Source organism: Rhopalosiphum padi, chromosome 2, assembly GCF_020882245.1.
Source record: "Rhopalosiphum padi isolate XX-2018 chromosome 2, ASM2088224v1, whole genome shotgun sequence".
NCBI lineage: Eukaryota > Metazoa > Arthropoda > Insecta > Hemiptera > Aphididae > Rhopalosiphum > Rhopalosiphum padi.
The window spans coordinates 37,392,092-37,409,079 of NC_083598.1; the positions used below are offsets into that span (position 1 = coordinate 37,392,092).

General features: G+C 29.0%; 3 protein-coding genes and 1 long non-coding RNA gene across 4 annotated transcripts; 2 read left to right on the forward strand and 2 right to left on the reverse strand.

The window, feature by feature from the left end:
- Nucleotides 1-200: 200 nt before the first annotated feature.
- Nucleotides 201-7,036, reverse strand: LOC132923495 (leucine-rich repeat and death domain-containing protein 1-like). Its single transcript, XM_060987531.1, has 5 exons — nucleotides 6,318-7,036; nucleotides 5,118-5,331; nucleotides 2,492-2,771; nucleotides 682-990; nucleotides 201-489 (listed from the first exon to the last, which is right to left on the reverse strand). The coding sequence occupies exons 1-5, from the start codon at nucleotides 6,465-6,467 to the stop codon at nucleotides 348-350; spliced, it is 1,095 nt and encodes a 364-aa protein (XP_060843514.1). The 5' UTR covers nucleotides 6,468-7,036; the 3' UTR covers nucleotides 201-347.
- LOC132923497 (uncharacterized) lies at nucleotides 5,289-10,283 on the forward strand. Its single transcript, XR_009661181.1, has 3 exons — nucleotides 5,289-5,414; nucleotides 5,559-5,655; nucleotides 10,007-10,283. It is a non-coding gene; the product is annotated as an uncharacterized LOC132923497 (long non-coding RNA).
- On the reverse strand, nucleotides 7,340-12,327 carry LOC132923493 (interferon-related developmental regulator 2). The gene is made up of 8 exons (XM_060987529.1): nucleotides 11,961-12,327; nucleotides 9,599-9,712; nucleotides 9,365-9,533; nucleotides 9,077-9,278; nucleotides 8,782-8,984; nucleotides 8,464-8,707; nucleotides 8,175-8,393; nucleotides 7,340-8,092 (listed from the first exon to the last, which is right to left on the reverse strand). Exons 1-8 carry the CDS (start codon nucleotides 12,007-12,009, stop codon nucleotides 8,009-8,011), a joined length of 1,284 nt encoding a protein of 427 aa, XP_060843512.1. The 5' UTR covers nucleotides 12,010-12,327; the 3' UTR covers nucleotides 7,340-8,008.
- A 215-nt stretch (nucleotides 12,328-12,542) lies between these two features.
- On the forward strand, nucleotides 12,543-16,822 carry LOC132923494 (NADH dehydrogenase [ubiquinone] 1 alpha subcomplex subunit 10, mitochondrial). Its single transcript, XM_060987530.1, has 6 exons — nucleotides 12,543-12,809; nucleotides 12,883-13,178; nucleotides 13,346-13,907; nucleotides 13,998-14,162; nucleotides 14,746-14,860; nucleotides 16,577-16,822. The coding sequence occupies exons 2-6, from the start codon at nucleotides 12,953-12,955 to the stop codon at nucleotides 16,679-16,681; spliced, it is 1,173 nt and encodes a 390-aa protein (XP_060843513.1). The 5' UTR covers nucleotides 12,543-12,809; nucleotides 12,883-12,952; the 3' UTR covers nucleotides 16,682-16,822.
- Nucleotides 16,823-16,988: the final 166 nt, after the last annotated feature.

Sequence of the window (16,988 nt, forward strand, 5' to 3'; positions counted from 1 at the left end):
TATCAACTACTTTATCGTGTACACAAAAAAAAAAAAAATAATAAAACACACATCATTGTAAAATAATACATTCATCATCGCTCAGCTTATAGAATCAAATAATTTACAAAGGTACAAGAACGTACAAAGTAGTCATAATAGTTTGCAGATATCGCGAGGTACACTATATATGTACCTATAGGTAATAATATGCCATTAGATGCAGTACAGTACATATATTATAAAATAAATAATCATTATATTTGGAATTCAATAAATAAATAAAATAGTAAAATTAGGAACATCAAGAATGTAAATAAAAATAATGACAATAATAATAGATATTAATTATAAATAATAAATAACAATCAACTTTGAAAAAAATCATAAGGTTTAATTTTAAAATTCAATTCTTGTAAAACCATTTGGTAACGATTTGTTATTAATTGTTTAAATGCTCCATGACATGATTTAGAACAAAAATATTGGGCATTGAAATGAGTGTGTGATCTGAAAAAAAAACTTAAGAATCAGAAAATCATTAATCATATCATTAGGTATATTTACTGTGGCCATAAAAACACATAATAGGTATTTATGAATTATTATATCATACTTCATAGTACTATTATAGCTACCTACATATTTAAATACTTCTTAATTATTTATACCTATAAAATGACAATATGTAAAATATCTTACTCATATTGTAATAAGCACACATAGCTGTATGTGAACATGGGTCTCAAACATTGCATACAGGAAGCAGCTGGGCCAGACGACAATTGTTCGCACAAATGTCTGGGGACACAATCCTTGGAAAATGGCGTCTTCCAAACGTAGAGCGCCCTGAGGGCAAATTCTTTCAATGTGGGACAGTGTGCATTTCCTCGGACACTGAACACTTCTTTGATTTTAGGTGATATAATCAGATCGCGACAGTTGCACGTCAATGTTATGTTCGGCAACATGTGTGCTTCCAGAAATTGTTGAGTACCACAATTTTCAGCTCTGATAACAGTAATATACATATTTAAATGGGTATTAAAAAATACTTTTGCGAAAAATTAAAAATAAATACTATGTAATATGTCTATAGGTACATTTGATAGTGTATATTTAATGTTATAATTATGCAATTATACATACATAAGGCAGTGGTGGAGCCAAAGTTTAATTTGGAGGGAGAACAATTTTCAAAAGTCCTTTTAACTATAGACTTTATTATCGGTGACAACTTTTTTTTATATGTGTTATGTAAGGCTTATCTTTATCATTTATCAGTTAAAACTTAAAAGTGAATTATGAAAGTTTTGTTTCCATTTATTATTATAATTTATAACATAGTGAATTATGATATATCATATAGAAGTGAAGTGCATGGGCGTAACTAGGATTAGTAGGATTTAGTAGGCTAGAGTCCTAGAAAACCAAAGTTAAAAATAATTTGAAGGCTAATTGAGGCTAAAAATTAAAGCCTTATAGGGGGCCAAATACAAATACAGGGGGACTAAGCCTACCCTATAGTTACGCCGATGGTGAAGTGTAGTTCTTTATGAAATTCTTATACATACATTTATCAACATATTATATTTACTATGCATAACAACAATAAAATTACATTTAAAATATTTAATATGGGAGAAATAATTGATGTCTCGACTTCGATTGATTAGAACGAAACTATGTAACGATATCAATGACGTTTGGTTCATGGTTTATTAGAGAGGAGGGAAAAAACTCCTTTTGTCTCGTCCCTATTCAATTCTTGAATACACCACCGGTATAATAGAGGTTAATTGCAAGTTTAAAATTGTTGATGATCTTATTATTTAAGCTACAGTATTTTATTATTTATCACGTTGAATGTAGATGACTGCCATATTGTATTATAAGATGATCTGAACCGGAGTTAAAATTGTGTATCTATACCTATCGTATAAATGATCAAAATTAAAAGTTTTATTTATAATAGAACTAAAAACAAAATTTTGTTTGATTATCTATACTCAATTGGTGGACCTTATTTAATTGAGTCAGATAATATATGTGACCTCGATATTAAATCTTAATCGAATATCTTTAATTTTTCATTCATATCGAACTTATATTTTTAAAACCATCAAAGCATTGGGTTTTTATTTGCCAAATGTTTTATCGATGTGACGATGTTCCTTACAGCTTATAGCTTTTTAAGAATTCGGTCATCGAAAATGGAATCTATTTTCTGTTAATTGATTAAAAAACCTTGAATAAAAATGTATTCGTTTTATCTGATACTAAAAAATAATAAACCTGGACGATTATATAAATTATTTTTATATGATGCATTATAATTTATAACTATACTGTTATAAACGTTATAGACTATAGTGTTATTTTAGATTTTAAATTAGGAAGGCATATAATTATTATATACTATATTACTATCAATACTATCTGTACTGTAGTCTTATTACTTATTAGGCATTATTAATTTAAATAAATAAATAAATTTACTATTAATATATACTTAATAGTGGCTGGCACGTAATTCAAGAAAGGATTGTGGTCTATGTTGATATTGGCTTCCGACCTGAAAGCCACCGCTGGAGCGTACAGGAGCTTGTTGTGGGCCAGCGATAGGTATTCGATGTTCTTCAGACGACTGAGATTGTCCGGCACAGAGATCAGTTTATTTCCGTTCAACAATATTTCCCCGTAATACAATCCATCTGGATAGACTTCCGGCAGAGTTTGGATTTCGTTGTGAGACAAGTCCAATAGCCACAGAGATGGCATGTTTAAAACGTCTATACGTATATATATATATATATATAGATATAAAGAGAGAGATCATACAGGTGAATTGTAAGCGTGTAAATAAATACGCTACCATAGAAATTTAAATACAATCATAATCAGGGCTCGGATTTTATAGTACTAAAAATAAATTAAATATGCGCTATAATATGCCCTAAAAACATGAAAAATAGCAAAAATAAAAATGTATTCTGTTCATAATTAAAAAAAAACTTATATTTATTAACTATAGATTACTTATGAATTATAATACGTACATTTATAATTAATTAAAAACTACTGTTTGTTTACATTTTTAATTACTGTTCGATAGGCCAATACGCCAGACTATTTAAAAATAGACTTTAATATTAATAAAAATGTGGGTATTTTTCATATGTATTAAAAAAAAAAAAAAAAATTAAAATAAATGACAACATTTTTATAATTTTCGAAAAAACCTAAAATACTTCAAATATGCAAAACATAGCATTATAAAATTTCAGATTTGGAGTCCCTAGTGCATAAAACAAATTTATAGCTCACTCTGCTATTTTTATCTGTATTCTATAATAATTAGCAAATGCTATAAAATCCGAGCCCTGATCATAATATATAATACTCAAGACATTGCATTACAATTAAAAAACTGTGTAATTATATACATTAAAAATTAACAAAATATACTCAAAAAGTTAAAAAAAAGAAATGTTTAAAATGGAAAAACATATGATTAGGTTATTCTTTTTAAATATAATTTAAATTATAACTATATACGTTTTTAAAATATGATCAACCAAACTATGTCTATCCGTGAGATAAAAATCAAATGAATTATAAATAAGCTATTTATTAATTATCGCTTTGTACCTATTATTAAGTTATCATTTAATTGTAATTTGTATTAGGCATCTATTTGACTATTAATACTATTTTAATAGAACTGCAGCGTCTTAACATGAAATTTTCAACTGTTCATTGGACCTCTTGTATTATATAGAAAATTAATGGTAACGTATTTATGTATCTTTGAATAAAATATGTTTATAATCTTAAATATAGTTTTCAGGAATCTAGTTTAGTGCACACAAATTATAAATAAACAATAAAATGTAGGTACATTACAATGAAAAAGAAAACAGAAAACAAATAGCAGCATAATATAGATGTAAGAATTTCGATAAGTAACATATGAATTTTAGTTGAGTACCTTCGCGTACGGCTATAATATATGAGTATTGCGTAAAATTATGCTTTCGTCAATTAATATTTAATTTACCTTTACGTATTATGTGTATCGTCTATAAAATAGTAAATCGATAGTTTTCTACGTTTAGTAGGTATATTGTTTTAATTGTGCCGTTGACCACAATTGTGCGCTGTTTTAGTGTTTGGTTTGAATTATACATAATATACCAATCTGATAGAGCTACTTAATAATACAATAAATATATTTGTCTTTCGTTTAAAATAAATTATGTTTATAATAAATAATGATTAGTATTTGTTGTTAAGACTGTTAAGAGGTGAATATGTAGTATTAATTTTTAGACTATATATCTAATTGTGTACGTTAGCACAAGATAGTCTTTATAGCAAGAGCGAGGTGACAAATTACGTTTAGTAACACGACAATAACAATGACATCAGCCATCATAGATTAAATAGTTATTAGTGAAATTGATTAAATAAAGTTTTATTTAATCTGTGATAACGTTTTAATTAATAATTATTAATTATATATTAAGAAATAAGAGGATATCGTGTATTCGTGTATATGCTAACTTTATCTTATTATTATTGATTTTCTATATTTGGTTATTTGGTAGTTTGGTACCTATACGTTATGACCATTATGCCATTACTTATGGTAACGTACATCATGGGCGTAGGTAGGAAATATTTTCGGAGAGTTTTTTGTCTAAATCTATATTAATATTATAAAATTATGAATAATTTATTTGTATGTATTAAATAATACAATTGTTTTATTTAATTTCGGGGGATGTTTGAACACCCAACCCTCCCCCCTTACCTACGCCCATGACGTACATATATGTATGTTAATCATTACGAATACCACACAATTTACATGAAAATACTCAACAGAGCGATGGAAGTTGAATATCATCATCTTATAAAGTAGCCAGTATACTAAGATAATAAGTTGAACATGTTATTAACTATATGCGTATAAAATTATTAAAATAAAAGTGTGCACCTATACATCCGAATAATTTGATATAAGGCGACAAGGTTTATATTTTATAAATAGTAATATTTCCACATTTATGAATTTAAATTTTGAAACTATTTGAATTCGTTTTTTAAGTTTTGTAACATGTATAGTGACTTACCGCCGGGAACGTTTCTTATTCGGTTGCGGGACAAGTTCAGCTGCGTCAGTCGCTTGAGCGCAGTGAGCGTGGAAGGTATCTCCGTTATAGAGTTGTGCGGCGCGCACAGCACTTCCAACCCCTTCAATTCACAAAGTTCCGCGGGAAATGTCGACAGTTTGTTGTTGTCCACGTAGATGTGAGTCAATTTAGCCAAGCTGTTAATCCATCCTGGCTGCACATATATTATGTTAAAAAATAAAAATAAAAGGTACCTATGTAGACAGCAACAGATCGTCAGTTTCAACAATTTTAAAGGTGACTGTTTAATATAGCCGTGCGACAAAAATTGCAAGTGGACATTTTTAACGTTGTTATTTATAAATAATGGCCAATAGGTAGTACAAAATTAAAATTTATATTATATTTTAATTTGCCGTTTTTATTGTTAATATCGTCTAGGGCAACGTGCAACAGTTTCCAAACTTTTACGACCACGGAACCCTTGAGAAATAGTTTCTGTTTCGTGGAACCTCCTCTTTTTACCTTAGGCTATGAGGTTAGTACTTATATATCAAACACTCGTGAGCAAAATAAAACGTGTTGTTTATTTCTTACGATACATATCACTAATAAATAATATGAAGATAAGGAATGGAAAATGTACTAGGTATTGACGGGCATGAATTGAATATTATATAATCAGGAGTGCAATTCGATGGTGGGTGGTGGGGGAACTCGCAACCCTTTGAAATTTTTATCCATAGCTGGCCTAGATGTTAATCGATAATACTTTGGTTATGGCATTCAAGTTTAAATATTCAATTTGTATTATAAATAATACCATACATATTACATTTTATTGCATGTGTGTAATATTGTGAATCAATGTAGATATATTTACTAGCTTTATTAACCAGCTTTGCTTGAGTCGGACTATTTTTCTTCCTGATTACAATATTAATAGATATTATATTTATTTATAGTTTACATGCATAAGTGTATTATCATTTCATTTTTACTATGTTATACATAGTTATATTTAATTTTGAGAAAAAAAATGCTTTAATACAATTATGGGATTTGTTTAGCAATAATAATTTTCATTATAAAATGTTAGCAGCCCCTTATGAGAGAGGCTGAAATGCCATCCCTGTATGTATATAATATAGATAGATATAAAGTGCATATGCCCTATATTATAGTACAGCTTTGACTTACTAGTACTTCGATGAAGTTGTTTTTTATGTAGAGTTGATACACCCGGTCCCTGTTCTGTTTCAAGTCTTCAGGAAACTCGAGGAGATTCCTGTCGTTCCAATGCAGGATATGACCGATGCCGAGCGTCATCGCCGTGATTTTGCGGAGCATGTTAAAAACAAAATTTTCGCATGTATTTTTTGTTAAAGGTTTAGAATAGACACTATAAAGTAAAAATAATCATTGGCAGTAGCTCAAAAATCGTGTTTATAAGGTTAGTGGATCATATCATATAATATTCGTTTAGTCGACGGTTGTTTAACAACGGAGTAATAATAACTACCATAGAACACGATTTTCATGTCGTTTGAAAATTACCACCCCAGATGTACAGGTTACATGCCTATTATTATAAATTATAATTCGTAATGTACAGCTAACAACCAATTATATTATATATTATAATTTATAATGTAAAGTACTCACGCGTTATTGAAATTGGTGTTTGACCATAACGTATTGATTTTAAAATCACGATTTTGTGTTTTCGTCGAGTACACATTCATAATGTTTAGGGGTAACATTTGAAATTGGTCACAACACTCACAACAGAATTTTCAAATTAGTTTACTGAAATGTTCTTCGGGCTAAGAACATTTACATAAACAGTATTGTTTTATTTTCTGATGAAAGTCTACAGCAGATAATCTGCATGCATATTAACAAGAATGTTTGATAAGCACTTGTGTAAATGAACTAAGTGTTCGGAAATTCCGAGTTTTTGTGATTTGATTTTTGAGTGGGAGATTAATGATTGAATTTATATGGTTTTATATAGAATATTAATTAAGATAAAATAATCAAGATAATCCAAAACTAAATGTGTTTAATGCAAATCATTAATAAATTACCTATGTTACATAATGTTTAACTTACATGTTCTTACAATTTATTATAAACAATAATCTATTACTTTCTAAAAATTGTAAAATGAATGTGACCTAATTAGAGAAAAGGTTAGCCTTTTAAATAAAAACACATAATTGTTTATTCTTTAAAGATTTATTTAAAGAAAGATATAATAATAGAAGTACATGCTACTTTATACACTTATAATTAATAGATGAATATAGTTAACTAAACTAAACAATATTTATAGATGCCTGTAACTACTGATATTTTAATTAATAATTTATTAAAGCAACAAAAACTCTGTGAATTGATATCTATTGCAATTGATAAACTGGAAATTAAAATAAGTCTTGCTAACACATAAAAATTTAAAAAAATCATTCTTGACACAGATGACATTTTTTTTTTTTATGATACAATTACTTATACATTTTTCAGTCTCAATGTAACAAAAATGGCAGTAATAAGTTACAAATTGTATTTAGTAGTACAACAGGCACCGCGTTTGTTATTAAAACAGCATTATTTGATAAAAAGAGATAAGAAGTATGCAACTTTAAATACATTAAAATAGATTAGTAAACTTGAATGTCCCTCTAAATTATTTAAAACATTCTAAATAATTAGTAATTAAGATAAACCCCAATTGTTTTAAAAAAACATACAATATTTCACAATACACATGGAAAAACTGTAATGATTAAATAAAAACAAAACATTAACAACAGTATTTATCACATGCTCAAGTGGTTTTAAATTATAATATAATATAATAATTTACTAAAATAGTTTATGATTCATTAATCAATAAAAGCTATTCTTTTATCTCGTACTTTTCCTCTAGTTTTTGTGCGTACCTTGAAGTTGGCAGCATTAATTTGTTGCTGTTAGAAAGAGAAACATACAGATAAATAAATGTAATACAATATATATTTTTTTAGTTGAATTTATAATTTTTCAAGTTACCCTTTCCAGCTTTGACTGTTTATTATTTAAAAGTTTTGTTTGACATAATTTAGGACCAAGGCTCAATATATCACGAACTAGATCGTTTTCTGTCATATGCATGTTCATTCCAGATCCCAATGCTTGACACAGAACATCATATTGCTTTTTAATGATCCACGAATTCATTGTTAATATTTCTTGGCCAAAACGTATTTGAATATTTGGAGGTTCATCCAACTATACAAAACATATGATAAATTAATATTTTAAACATTATGTTATTTTCTATAGTCTTTCTGTAACTTACTTCTACATAATGAAGGATTTGTCTGAAGTTTGATCTTTGTGTTTTCCTATCTTTTTTAGCTCTATACTTTTGCGAGTCTGTTGCTAGTTCACGTAATTTATTAATAAATTCTTCATCTGGCTCATATTCATCCATATCTTCACATTCACGAGCCATTTCTAATAAAACTGTTATTAATTCACCAGTAGCCATTCTCACTTCAAGATGTGGCGAGTCTAAGAGAGTACTCAATTCTGCTAAAGTACTAAAATTGAAAGAAATGTATGAATTAGTGTTAATTTTAATTTACAATAGTATAGAACCCTGTAGAAAACTTACGGAATAATAGTAGAATTTCTAATTGATACAGTAGACAGCAGCAGAGACCAAGACGATAATGCTGCGGAATATAGAGCTGCTATCGGTGGAGAAATAATTGTTGAGTGTAATAAACGGCTCCATAAGTTCCGCATTAATTGCATAGCTGCTTCAATTTCTTCATTACAACTAATAAAAGTCAGTAAAGCTATGGCCAAACAGCACTGAAATAAAATATTTAAAATAAAAATTTTAAATTAACCTAATATATAGAAATAGTAGTATAATTTAGATATGGGCAGAAACAATTAATTACCTTTTCTCGGGCCAATAAAGGAACAGATTCATCATTAACAACAAACATTAGTACAGGTAACAGTTCTTGACAAGAATGTTCTGCCATGTCCATTGCACCTAATTGTATACATAACAAACTTGCTAAATTAGCTGCTGCAGCTTTTTCATTATCACCACCTTTTTTAAGAGCACGCTCAATGGAATCAGTTATTGTCATACGCCTGGAAAAACAAATTAACATTACAATTTATTTTATTTTTCAACAAAAATCCTGTAGGTGGATTTAATTTCATAGCATATCACATACCTATTTAAAATATAATCGGGTATATATTTCTTGCAAAATATATTACAAACAGCTTCAAAACTTAATGTACGTCCTTGCGCAGACTTCTGCGATAAGCCATCAATTGCGTCACTTAGTTTCTCTTCAAATGCATCATTCTGAGCATCATCAGTTTCATCAGTAGCAATACCTATATATTAATATTAAAATTTAAGGGTGTAATTATGTTTGTAATACAGTTAATAGAATACTTACATGAACGTTCTTCATTTGATGTGCTACAAGATATATTACTGATTACACTCGCATTATCATTATATGACTCATCATCAGACATGTCTAAATCACGTCCTTTTCCAGCTAGTACATCTAAAAAATATAATTAATTTAAATGAATGAAGGTTTTCTTTAAAGATGTATAGTTTAATAACATTTTTTAAGTAATAAGGTTAGTGAAAAGATTTTTAAATGAATTTGTTAACAAATTTTTTAATATTTATAAATATAGGTATTAGTTGAATTAAGCAACATAATCAAAGAATGATAGATTTTAAAACATAATCATAAATATATCAATATTAATTCAAAGATATTTGAAGGCTTGAATTTTATTAGATATATATTATTATATAATTATTATTACATCACTGATCTAATTTTCAGATTCAACATGACTTTCACTAGTGAACTATATCTACTACATCTATAGGTAAATACTTGAAACAACTTTTAGCAATGTATAGAATCTGAAAATGTTGTACATTTTATGGATGTTAATTACATTTAAAAATAATAAACATTAATACCTAAGTGTGTAATACAACATTTTGAAGAATTTAGAAGAACTATATGTCTATAACTATTAATATTTTAATTTACATTAAGAACATTTAAGTTTATTTGAACTACCTAATTATTTTAAAATTAATTGTTAATTTAGTGGCGGCATTGAATATACTATAAATTATAAGCTAATATAACAAATATATGTATAGTACCTACATTACTACATTAGTAACTAAATAACAATTACCTAATAGTTTAAATAATATTATAAAAACAAAAAATTATTGTTATTGAATGATAAGTAAAATTGTCAACATCCACATTATAATTAAATATTACATTTATTAATAGGTATTTAGTTATGTAGAACACATTAATGATAATATATATACTTTTAAATAAAAGGCTGATAAAATATTTATCTGTAGGTACTCACTATAAAAAATAATAGCCAGTAAATAAATAATATGACCTTATATTGTATAATATATTATAAAATCTTATAGATTAATTAGGTTAGGTTACTACTTATTATGCTTAACACTTTGAAAATATACCATTTATTTACTTGAATTGTGTATTAAATAATTGTAATTTGGACAAATTACATACCAATTCTTTAAGCTACTTTAACTACCAAAATTGAAAAATAAGATATATTAATAATGGTTTAGAAATTAGTGGCCAAATCAGGAACTTTTCAAACCAAATTACATAAATATATAATTCCTAATTATGAGCAGACAAATATTTAGTTATAATATCATTAATCTAATTTAATAAGGTCTAGATTGGGCCTATGAGTTACTGAGAAAATCTGAAAATTTTGGTGGGCTGCTCAAAGTTGTTTGCTCATGATTTTATGTTTCTATGATAATAATAAATTAGTACAAACATAAATAGAAAGTATAATATAATTGATTATTGTATCATTAGATCATACAATATCTGTAGCTGTAATAAAACGTCAGAAATCCTAAAACTCAGTAGGCCGATACCTTGACTATCTGTTGTTACATTTAATGATAGATATTCTGATCATCCACTGAGTTGTACCTTGTTCTGTCGTTAAATAAGGTACTAGTTAAATTTAAGAGTTTGTTTGTCATTATTTAAAATAAATCATTTTAATTCACTAACAATAAACACAGTTAAATTTTAATAAACTTTAGGATTAGTAAGTACCCAAGTATCTGCTAAAATCGATATATAGGTTATAGGTATATTATTGTTCGTATTCCAGATTTGTGCTCAGTGGGGAGCTTTGCTCGGTAGCGAATGTCGATTACAATGTACGTGGAATAAGTAAATGTTCGCTAGCAACTTTTCAATAGGAAAAATCAAAAACAACTAGCAAATTTTAGTGTACACTGCACAGCAGGAAGGTAATTGAAAAAAAATCAACGGTATACCGTTCATTAAAATATTCAAGCGATCGGCAGCGAGCCTTGATTTTCGTATACGTTCAGGGTCGTCCGAGTAAACGCAGAAAAAAAATTATAAAAATATTCATCGAAATCGCAACGATCGACGACTAAGGTGGGAGGGGGGGAGACGACGACGGACACGAAGACGAAAATACCGGCAGTGGCGTATTTTCCGAGGCCATGCGGGAAAAACGCGGCGTGGCGCCACAACAACGGCGCGCGGTGGGCACATGGCGACTTACCCCTCCACCACCGCCACCGCACCAAATCGCGAAAATACGCAATAAGCGTGTCGTTGCCACACCGCGCGCAATCGGTGACGTCAATGCGAAAGTACGACAATGAAAACGTTTGAGGCAATGAAAAACTTCAGATCTTTCAGATCTGTTTCGACTGTTTCTTACCCGTTGTCGACTTGTGGTGTTGATTGGGCCTGCGCTTTCCACGGGGCATGGTGGTCGTATCCGCGTGTACACGGCCGCGGTTGAACAACGAAACTTTTTAAGCGAAAGTCGGCGGCGGCGGAGTAGTCGTCCGGCAGTGGAGCGATCTTCGTCGTGCGGCGGTTGACGTTTTGCTTTGACGGCGGTGCGTTTGGCGGATGTCGCGTTCGTGAATAGTCGTTGGCGGCTGTGAGAAACCATGCACATCATGCCAGCTATCGGGTCGGGCAGCGGACGCTATACTGATTACTGTCTCGCGCGGCGCGGTGCGCTTTACTTTATAATAATAAACATCGAGAATCGCACGCGCCACCGACGATGGATCGGGTCGGGTCGGGTCTCGGGTGTCTCGTATGGAAAAAACCGCGGCGGTGGGCTGTGATAACGCAGAGCGCCGACAGGTAGCGGTAGCTTCACTACGTTGAAGGACTCAAGGACGACGTTGAGCCCATTGCTATTGTAATAGTTCTAATGTTTTTATGATTGTTATCATGAACATTAGATTTCATGGATAGTATCAGTTTACAGCTGCTGTTGAGTCAAATTGTTTGACAATTATTGGTAGGCCACTGCAAGCAGCTGCTTTGAATCATTTATCATTCAAAGTACAAAGTTGTGGAATTATTTTCACGGTCCACGTTGCCAACCCGACGGTGTGTCGTAGTCGGTGAGCCCGCACTGTATCTGTCACTCTCTATGGTTATGGTGACGACCTTCCGAATGATACGGTGATGACTGATAACTGAAAATCATATGTCTGCGGATACGAATACGAAAGTCGTCCGCAAGTAATAAATATAATATTCTGTGGTAAGTAGAGACTTGAGATAAGTTCAATAATTTACGTATAACTATTACATATTTATTTTGATATCCGTCACAGAGTCTTCTTTTTTGAAACAAATCGACACAGTGGATTAAGATTAGTTCAGCCCACCGGGCAGTCGATCAAAATGGCTTTGACTAACGTTAAAAGGATTCTCTTTCGCGCGCCACCGTCTACTCGGCACATCATAGGCAAGGCTCTGCAAGCGTCCATTGGACCAAAACCGCAGAAACCTGCGCCGTTCCCGTACAAAGAGAAGGACTATACGATGCTCAGGAGTTTATTCGACAAGACAACGTCGCGTTTCGATGAGAACAGCAAGTTGATCGTTCTCGAAGGACCTGTCGGAATTGGTAAGCAAGCGTTTTCTCGCTTCATTTTATTTTCTTATATAATACCACAATATTATACCGTTATGTTATAGACAATATAACAATAAAAAAAACTTGGGATATTCTATCCGTGTGAATAGTTAGAATATTTATTTTGTACTTCAATCTTTTACTTAATTTTTTTTTAGGAAAGACGGCTGTTGGACATCAGCTTGCCGATTTATTGGATATGCATTTTATGCCAGATGTTTCAATGGACACGTATTACATAAATGACTATGGTTACGATATGCGAAAACTAGACCCTCAATTGCCGGTCAATTGTCGTAGTTTTGATGAGAAGAATTTTCTTGAAAACCCGGAGCACTTTAATGCTGCATCGTTTCAAATAATCAAATACAAGTTGCGTTATGCTCATTACATTGACGCCATTGCACACTTGTTAAACACTGGGGAAGGTGTAATTATTGAACGCAGTCCATACAGTGATTTTGCGTTTATAGAAGCAATGCATAAATGCAAGTATGTCAGCAAAGCAGCACGTGAAATGTACTATACACTGTACAAGCATGTTATGCCTGATTTGTTGCATCCTCATTTGGTTATCTATTTGGATGCACCAGTACCAAGATTGTTAGATCTTGTAAAAGAAAGAAAACTACCTCATGAAGTTAATTCAAAGGCAATGAATACTAAGTTTTTAGAAACTATGGATAGCGAATTGAAATACAAATTCTTGAGAGATATCAGGTATAATATTAACTATAGAGAAATAATAATAATATATATTAAACCAAGTACATTTCTGACTAAATCCATTAATACAAATTTTTTTTTTAGCAAAAAATCTGAAGTATTAGTTTATGATTGGTCAGAAGGTGGAGATGCAGAAATAATCGTGGAAGATTTAGAACGCTTAGATATCGATAATTATGATGAGAATGATCCAAAGATAGAAGACTGGACTTATTCAAGAGAACAATATTGGGCTGATGTACGAATGAAGTAAGTTGTATATATCCAATTAAGCAATAAACAATATAATAAGGACAAATAAAACTTAATAACTCCAGGGATTATTGAAAATATGTTTTTTATAAAGAATAAGCAATAGGTACTTAAAAAAATCATTTAGGATATTCAGTGAAAATTGATTATACTAAATAAGAAAGAGAAATTTGTTGTTATTAATTATTTGTTACAAATTATTTTTTTTATATTTTATTCTATTACAACAAAAAAATTCATGAAGGTTAAACAATGGTGGTATAAAGGAGAGGGCAAAATTGGGCTGTAGAATACCCAGTCCTATAGAAATTGCTTATGATTTAGGCTTCAAGGATTGAGTCTTAAAAAGAAAAATCATGTAGACACAAAGAAGCTATAAAAGAGCATGAGTTTTTGAGTGAAGTAGAGTATACTGTCTTGAAGTGGGAGGTGGGATCAGAAGAAAAAGCAATTAGGTGATGAAATAAGGAATAGATACATTTAGTAGATTATGTAGATAAGAATATTTAATTTATTTCTGTAGTGCATAGGTGTTTAATTCTACAATAATTAATTATTTATATCATAATTATGTTTATAGATATACCAATTGTAAAGAAGATTTAATTTCTAATTTTAACGTCCCTCTTGTTGATGCTCCAGAACTTCTCATACCTGGCGAAGAAGCTGAAGTTTTTACACATGCTTGGTTCAAAGTAAGAATAATATTTTTCTTTATAATATAATGGATTTTTTTTTTTAATCAATATTCTAAGTACATGCTTACATTTGAATGTCCCGATAATAAGTAATATGTAATATATAGTTGAAATATTTAGTATATCATCGACTAACAATTCATATTGATTACTATAAATACATACAATTAAAAATCTTAGTTGTATATTCTATTTTTATTTATATCATTTCACAAAATTTTTTCAATTAATCAAACGAAATTGTGTGGTTTCTTTAATGTCAAATTAAGCTATTTCTATTTTCTATTGTACATATACCAGGGAATGGATTTGCAGAATTTTTTAGCCTAGGAAATTTGATTAGACTGTGGTTCTTTAGTTTTTTTTTAATACAATATTATGATTAGCTGTTTTTTAGAATTAAATTTTTAATATTAAATTAAAATTTTTGATATTTTTTAATTGTTATAAGAAAAACTTATAAGAAACAATGCATTAAATTTTAAAGTTCTTATTTATTACCTTAACAAAAATGTTATTGAAAGAAATAGAAAAAAAATTGAAATATGTTAAAACACTTGATTGAAACTAAAGAACTAAGCAAATTTCAAGTATATAAATGATAATAACAAGATTAATTATGTTCTAAATTATTTTTGCATTAATATTCTAATTTTATTGAAATATTTTTTCTTTCACATTATTTTGAAATGTACTGCTCTACCCTCAATTATAAACTAGTTCATATTTGTTACGTAAAACTTCTCTTTAAAGTTGAAGATTGTTGTAATTTTCTTTTACAATGTCGTGACAACAATTTTTTAATAAAAAACATTGTAAAATCATTTTATTTATTGTTCATCTTAATTTCTAAAATATTAGGTTAAATTTTTGATTAACTAAAAACTATGACTTCATTATTGATTGTCGAAGTATCTTCACTGGACGGTTTCTTCTCTCAAGACATTCAAGCTATTGCACTTAATTAAACATACATTATGCTTATTGTACTTTTTGTAGTATAGATTGTATAAATTCTAGATTAAAAATAAAAAAAAAAAAAAAAAAAACTAAAAACTATATAGCAGCCCTTATGGTTAACAGCCTATCGGGAAGGCTCCCATTATGTTGCTAGGTCAACCCAGCTTTGATTGTATCTTTATGAAACATAATAATTAATAGTGCCTGTTTATTATTTAATTTGTTTTGTTAAAAAATCAAATATAAAATTAATCTAATTGAAACTTAAATAATTTACTTACATTTTTTACTTCTGAACATTACTTTTATTTAAGATTTTTTTAGTTTCAATAAATTAGAAGTGTGAGAAATTAAAAAAAAAAAAGTTAAATTTGGTTTTTATCAATAATATATTAATATATCACCATGTGTACAAATACTAAACAACTGTTATATTTTAATTTGTATTGTTTTAACCTGAAACAAAAAACCTATTATTTTCAATACATTAATTTTCCATTGCCATTTTAAAATATAAATACAATTTTTTTATTAAAATCTTAAGTTTTATTTTATAAAATTTTAAAATATTTAAAATTATAATTTCAATAATTTATAGCAATAATTACTATTTAGTTATCATTATAAAATTTAAAAATTGATCATTAGCTTATAAGTCTCTTATAAATATTTTTAAATTACTTGTTCTACATGACCATATTATGTCATTCATAATTATAACTTATAATAACTGAATTTAAATATTATTTACAGGCTGAAGGAAATACACACGCAGATGGTTATGATCCTAAATACCATAGCTTTACAGAATTATTATTCAAAACCAAGGCTAAGAAAGGCTGGAGTCCGGTATCTTAAAGGGAAAATACATTTATGATTTTGTATAATTTTATTCGTAAATGATAGCTTAGCTAAGACAAAAATACTCTTGTCCCGTTCTGTTTAAATATAATTTTATTGTATCATCCAACATTTAAATACAATATTTATATATTATTATTTATTATTAGTATGAATTTATTATGATTATTAATTATTATCTTAATATACCGTCTAGTGTCTACTCATTGTAAATCTGAAATAATTACAATATTATTGTACATTGCTATTCTAGCGTTTTGGTATCATTTGAATATTTTTAGATAGTGATATCACCGGAGAAAAA

Excerpts from the sequence above, each read along its gene's own strand:
- LOC132923494 (XM_060987530.1), top strand. The coding sequence starts at position 12,953 with ATGGCTTTGACTAACGTTAAAAGGATTCTCTTTCGCGCGCCACCGTCT. Across the intron at positions 13,179-13,345 it reads CGAAGGACCTGTCGGAATTG|GAAAGACGGCTGTTGGACAT; the intron begins GTAAGCAAGCGT and ends ATTTTTTTTTAG. Across the intron at positions 13,908-13,997 it reads AAATTCTTGAGAGATATCAG|CAAAAAATCTGAAGTATTAG; the intron begins GTATAATATTAA and ends TTTTTTTTTTAG.
- LOC132923495 (XM_060987531.1), bottom strand. The coding sequence starts at position 6,467 with ATGCTCCGCAAAATCACGGCGATGACGCTCGGCATCGGTCATATCCTG. Across the intron at positions 5,332-6,317 it reads ACAACTTCATCGAAGTACTA|CCAGGATGGATTAACAGCTT; the intron begins GTAAGTCAAAGC and ends ATATATGTGCAG. Across the intron at positions 991-2,491 it reads TACGTGCCAGCCACTATTAA|AGCTGAAAATTGTGGTACTC; the intron begins GTATATATTAAT and ends TACTGTTATCAG.
- LOC132923493 (XM_060987529.1), bottom strand. The coding sequence starts at position 12,009 with ATGCCCCGTGGAAAGCGCAGGCCCAATCAACACCACAAGTCGACAACG. Across the intron at positions 9,534-9,598 it reads ATCAAATGAAGAACGTTCAT|GTATTGCTACTGATGAAACT; the intron begins GTAAGTATTCTA and ends ATTAATATATAG. Across the intron at positions 8,394-8,463 it reads AAATCCTTCATTATGTAGAA|TTGGATGAACCTCCAAATAT; the intron begins GTAAGTTACAGA and ends TGTTTTGTATAG.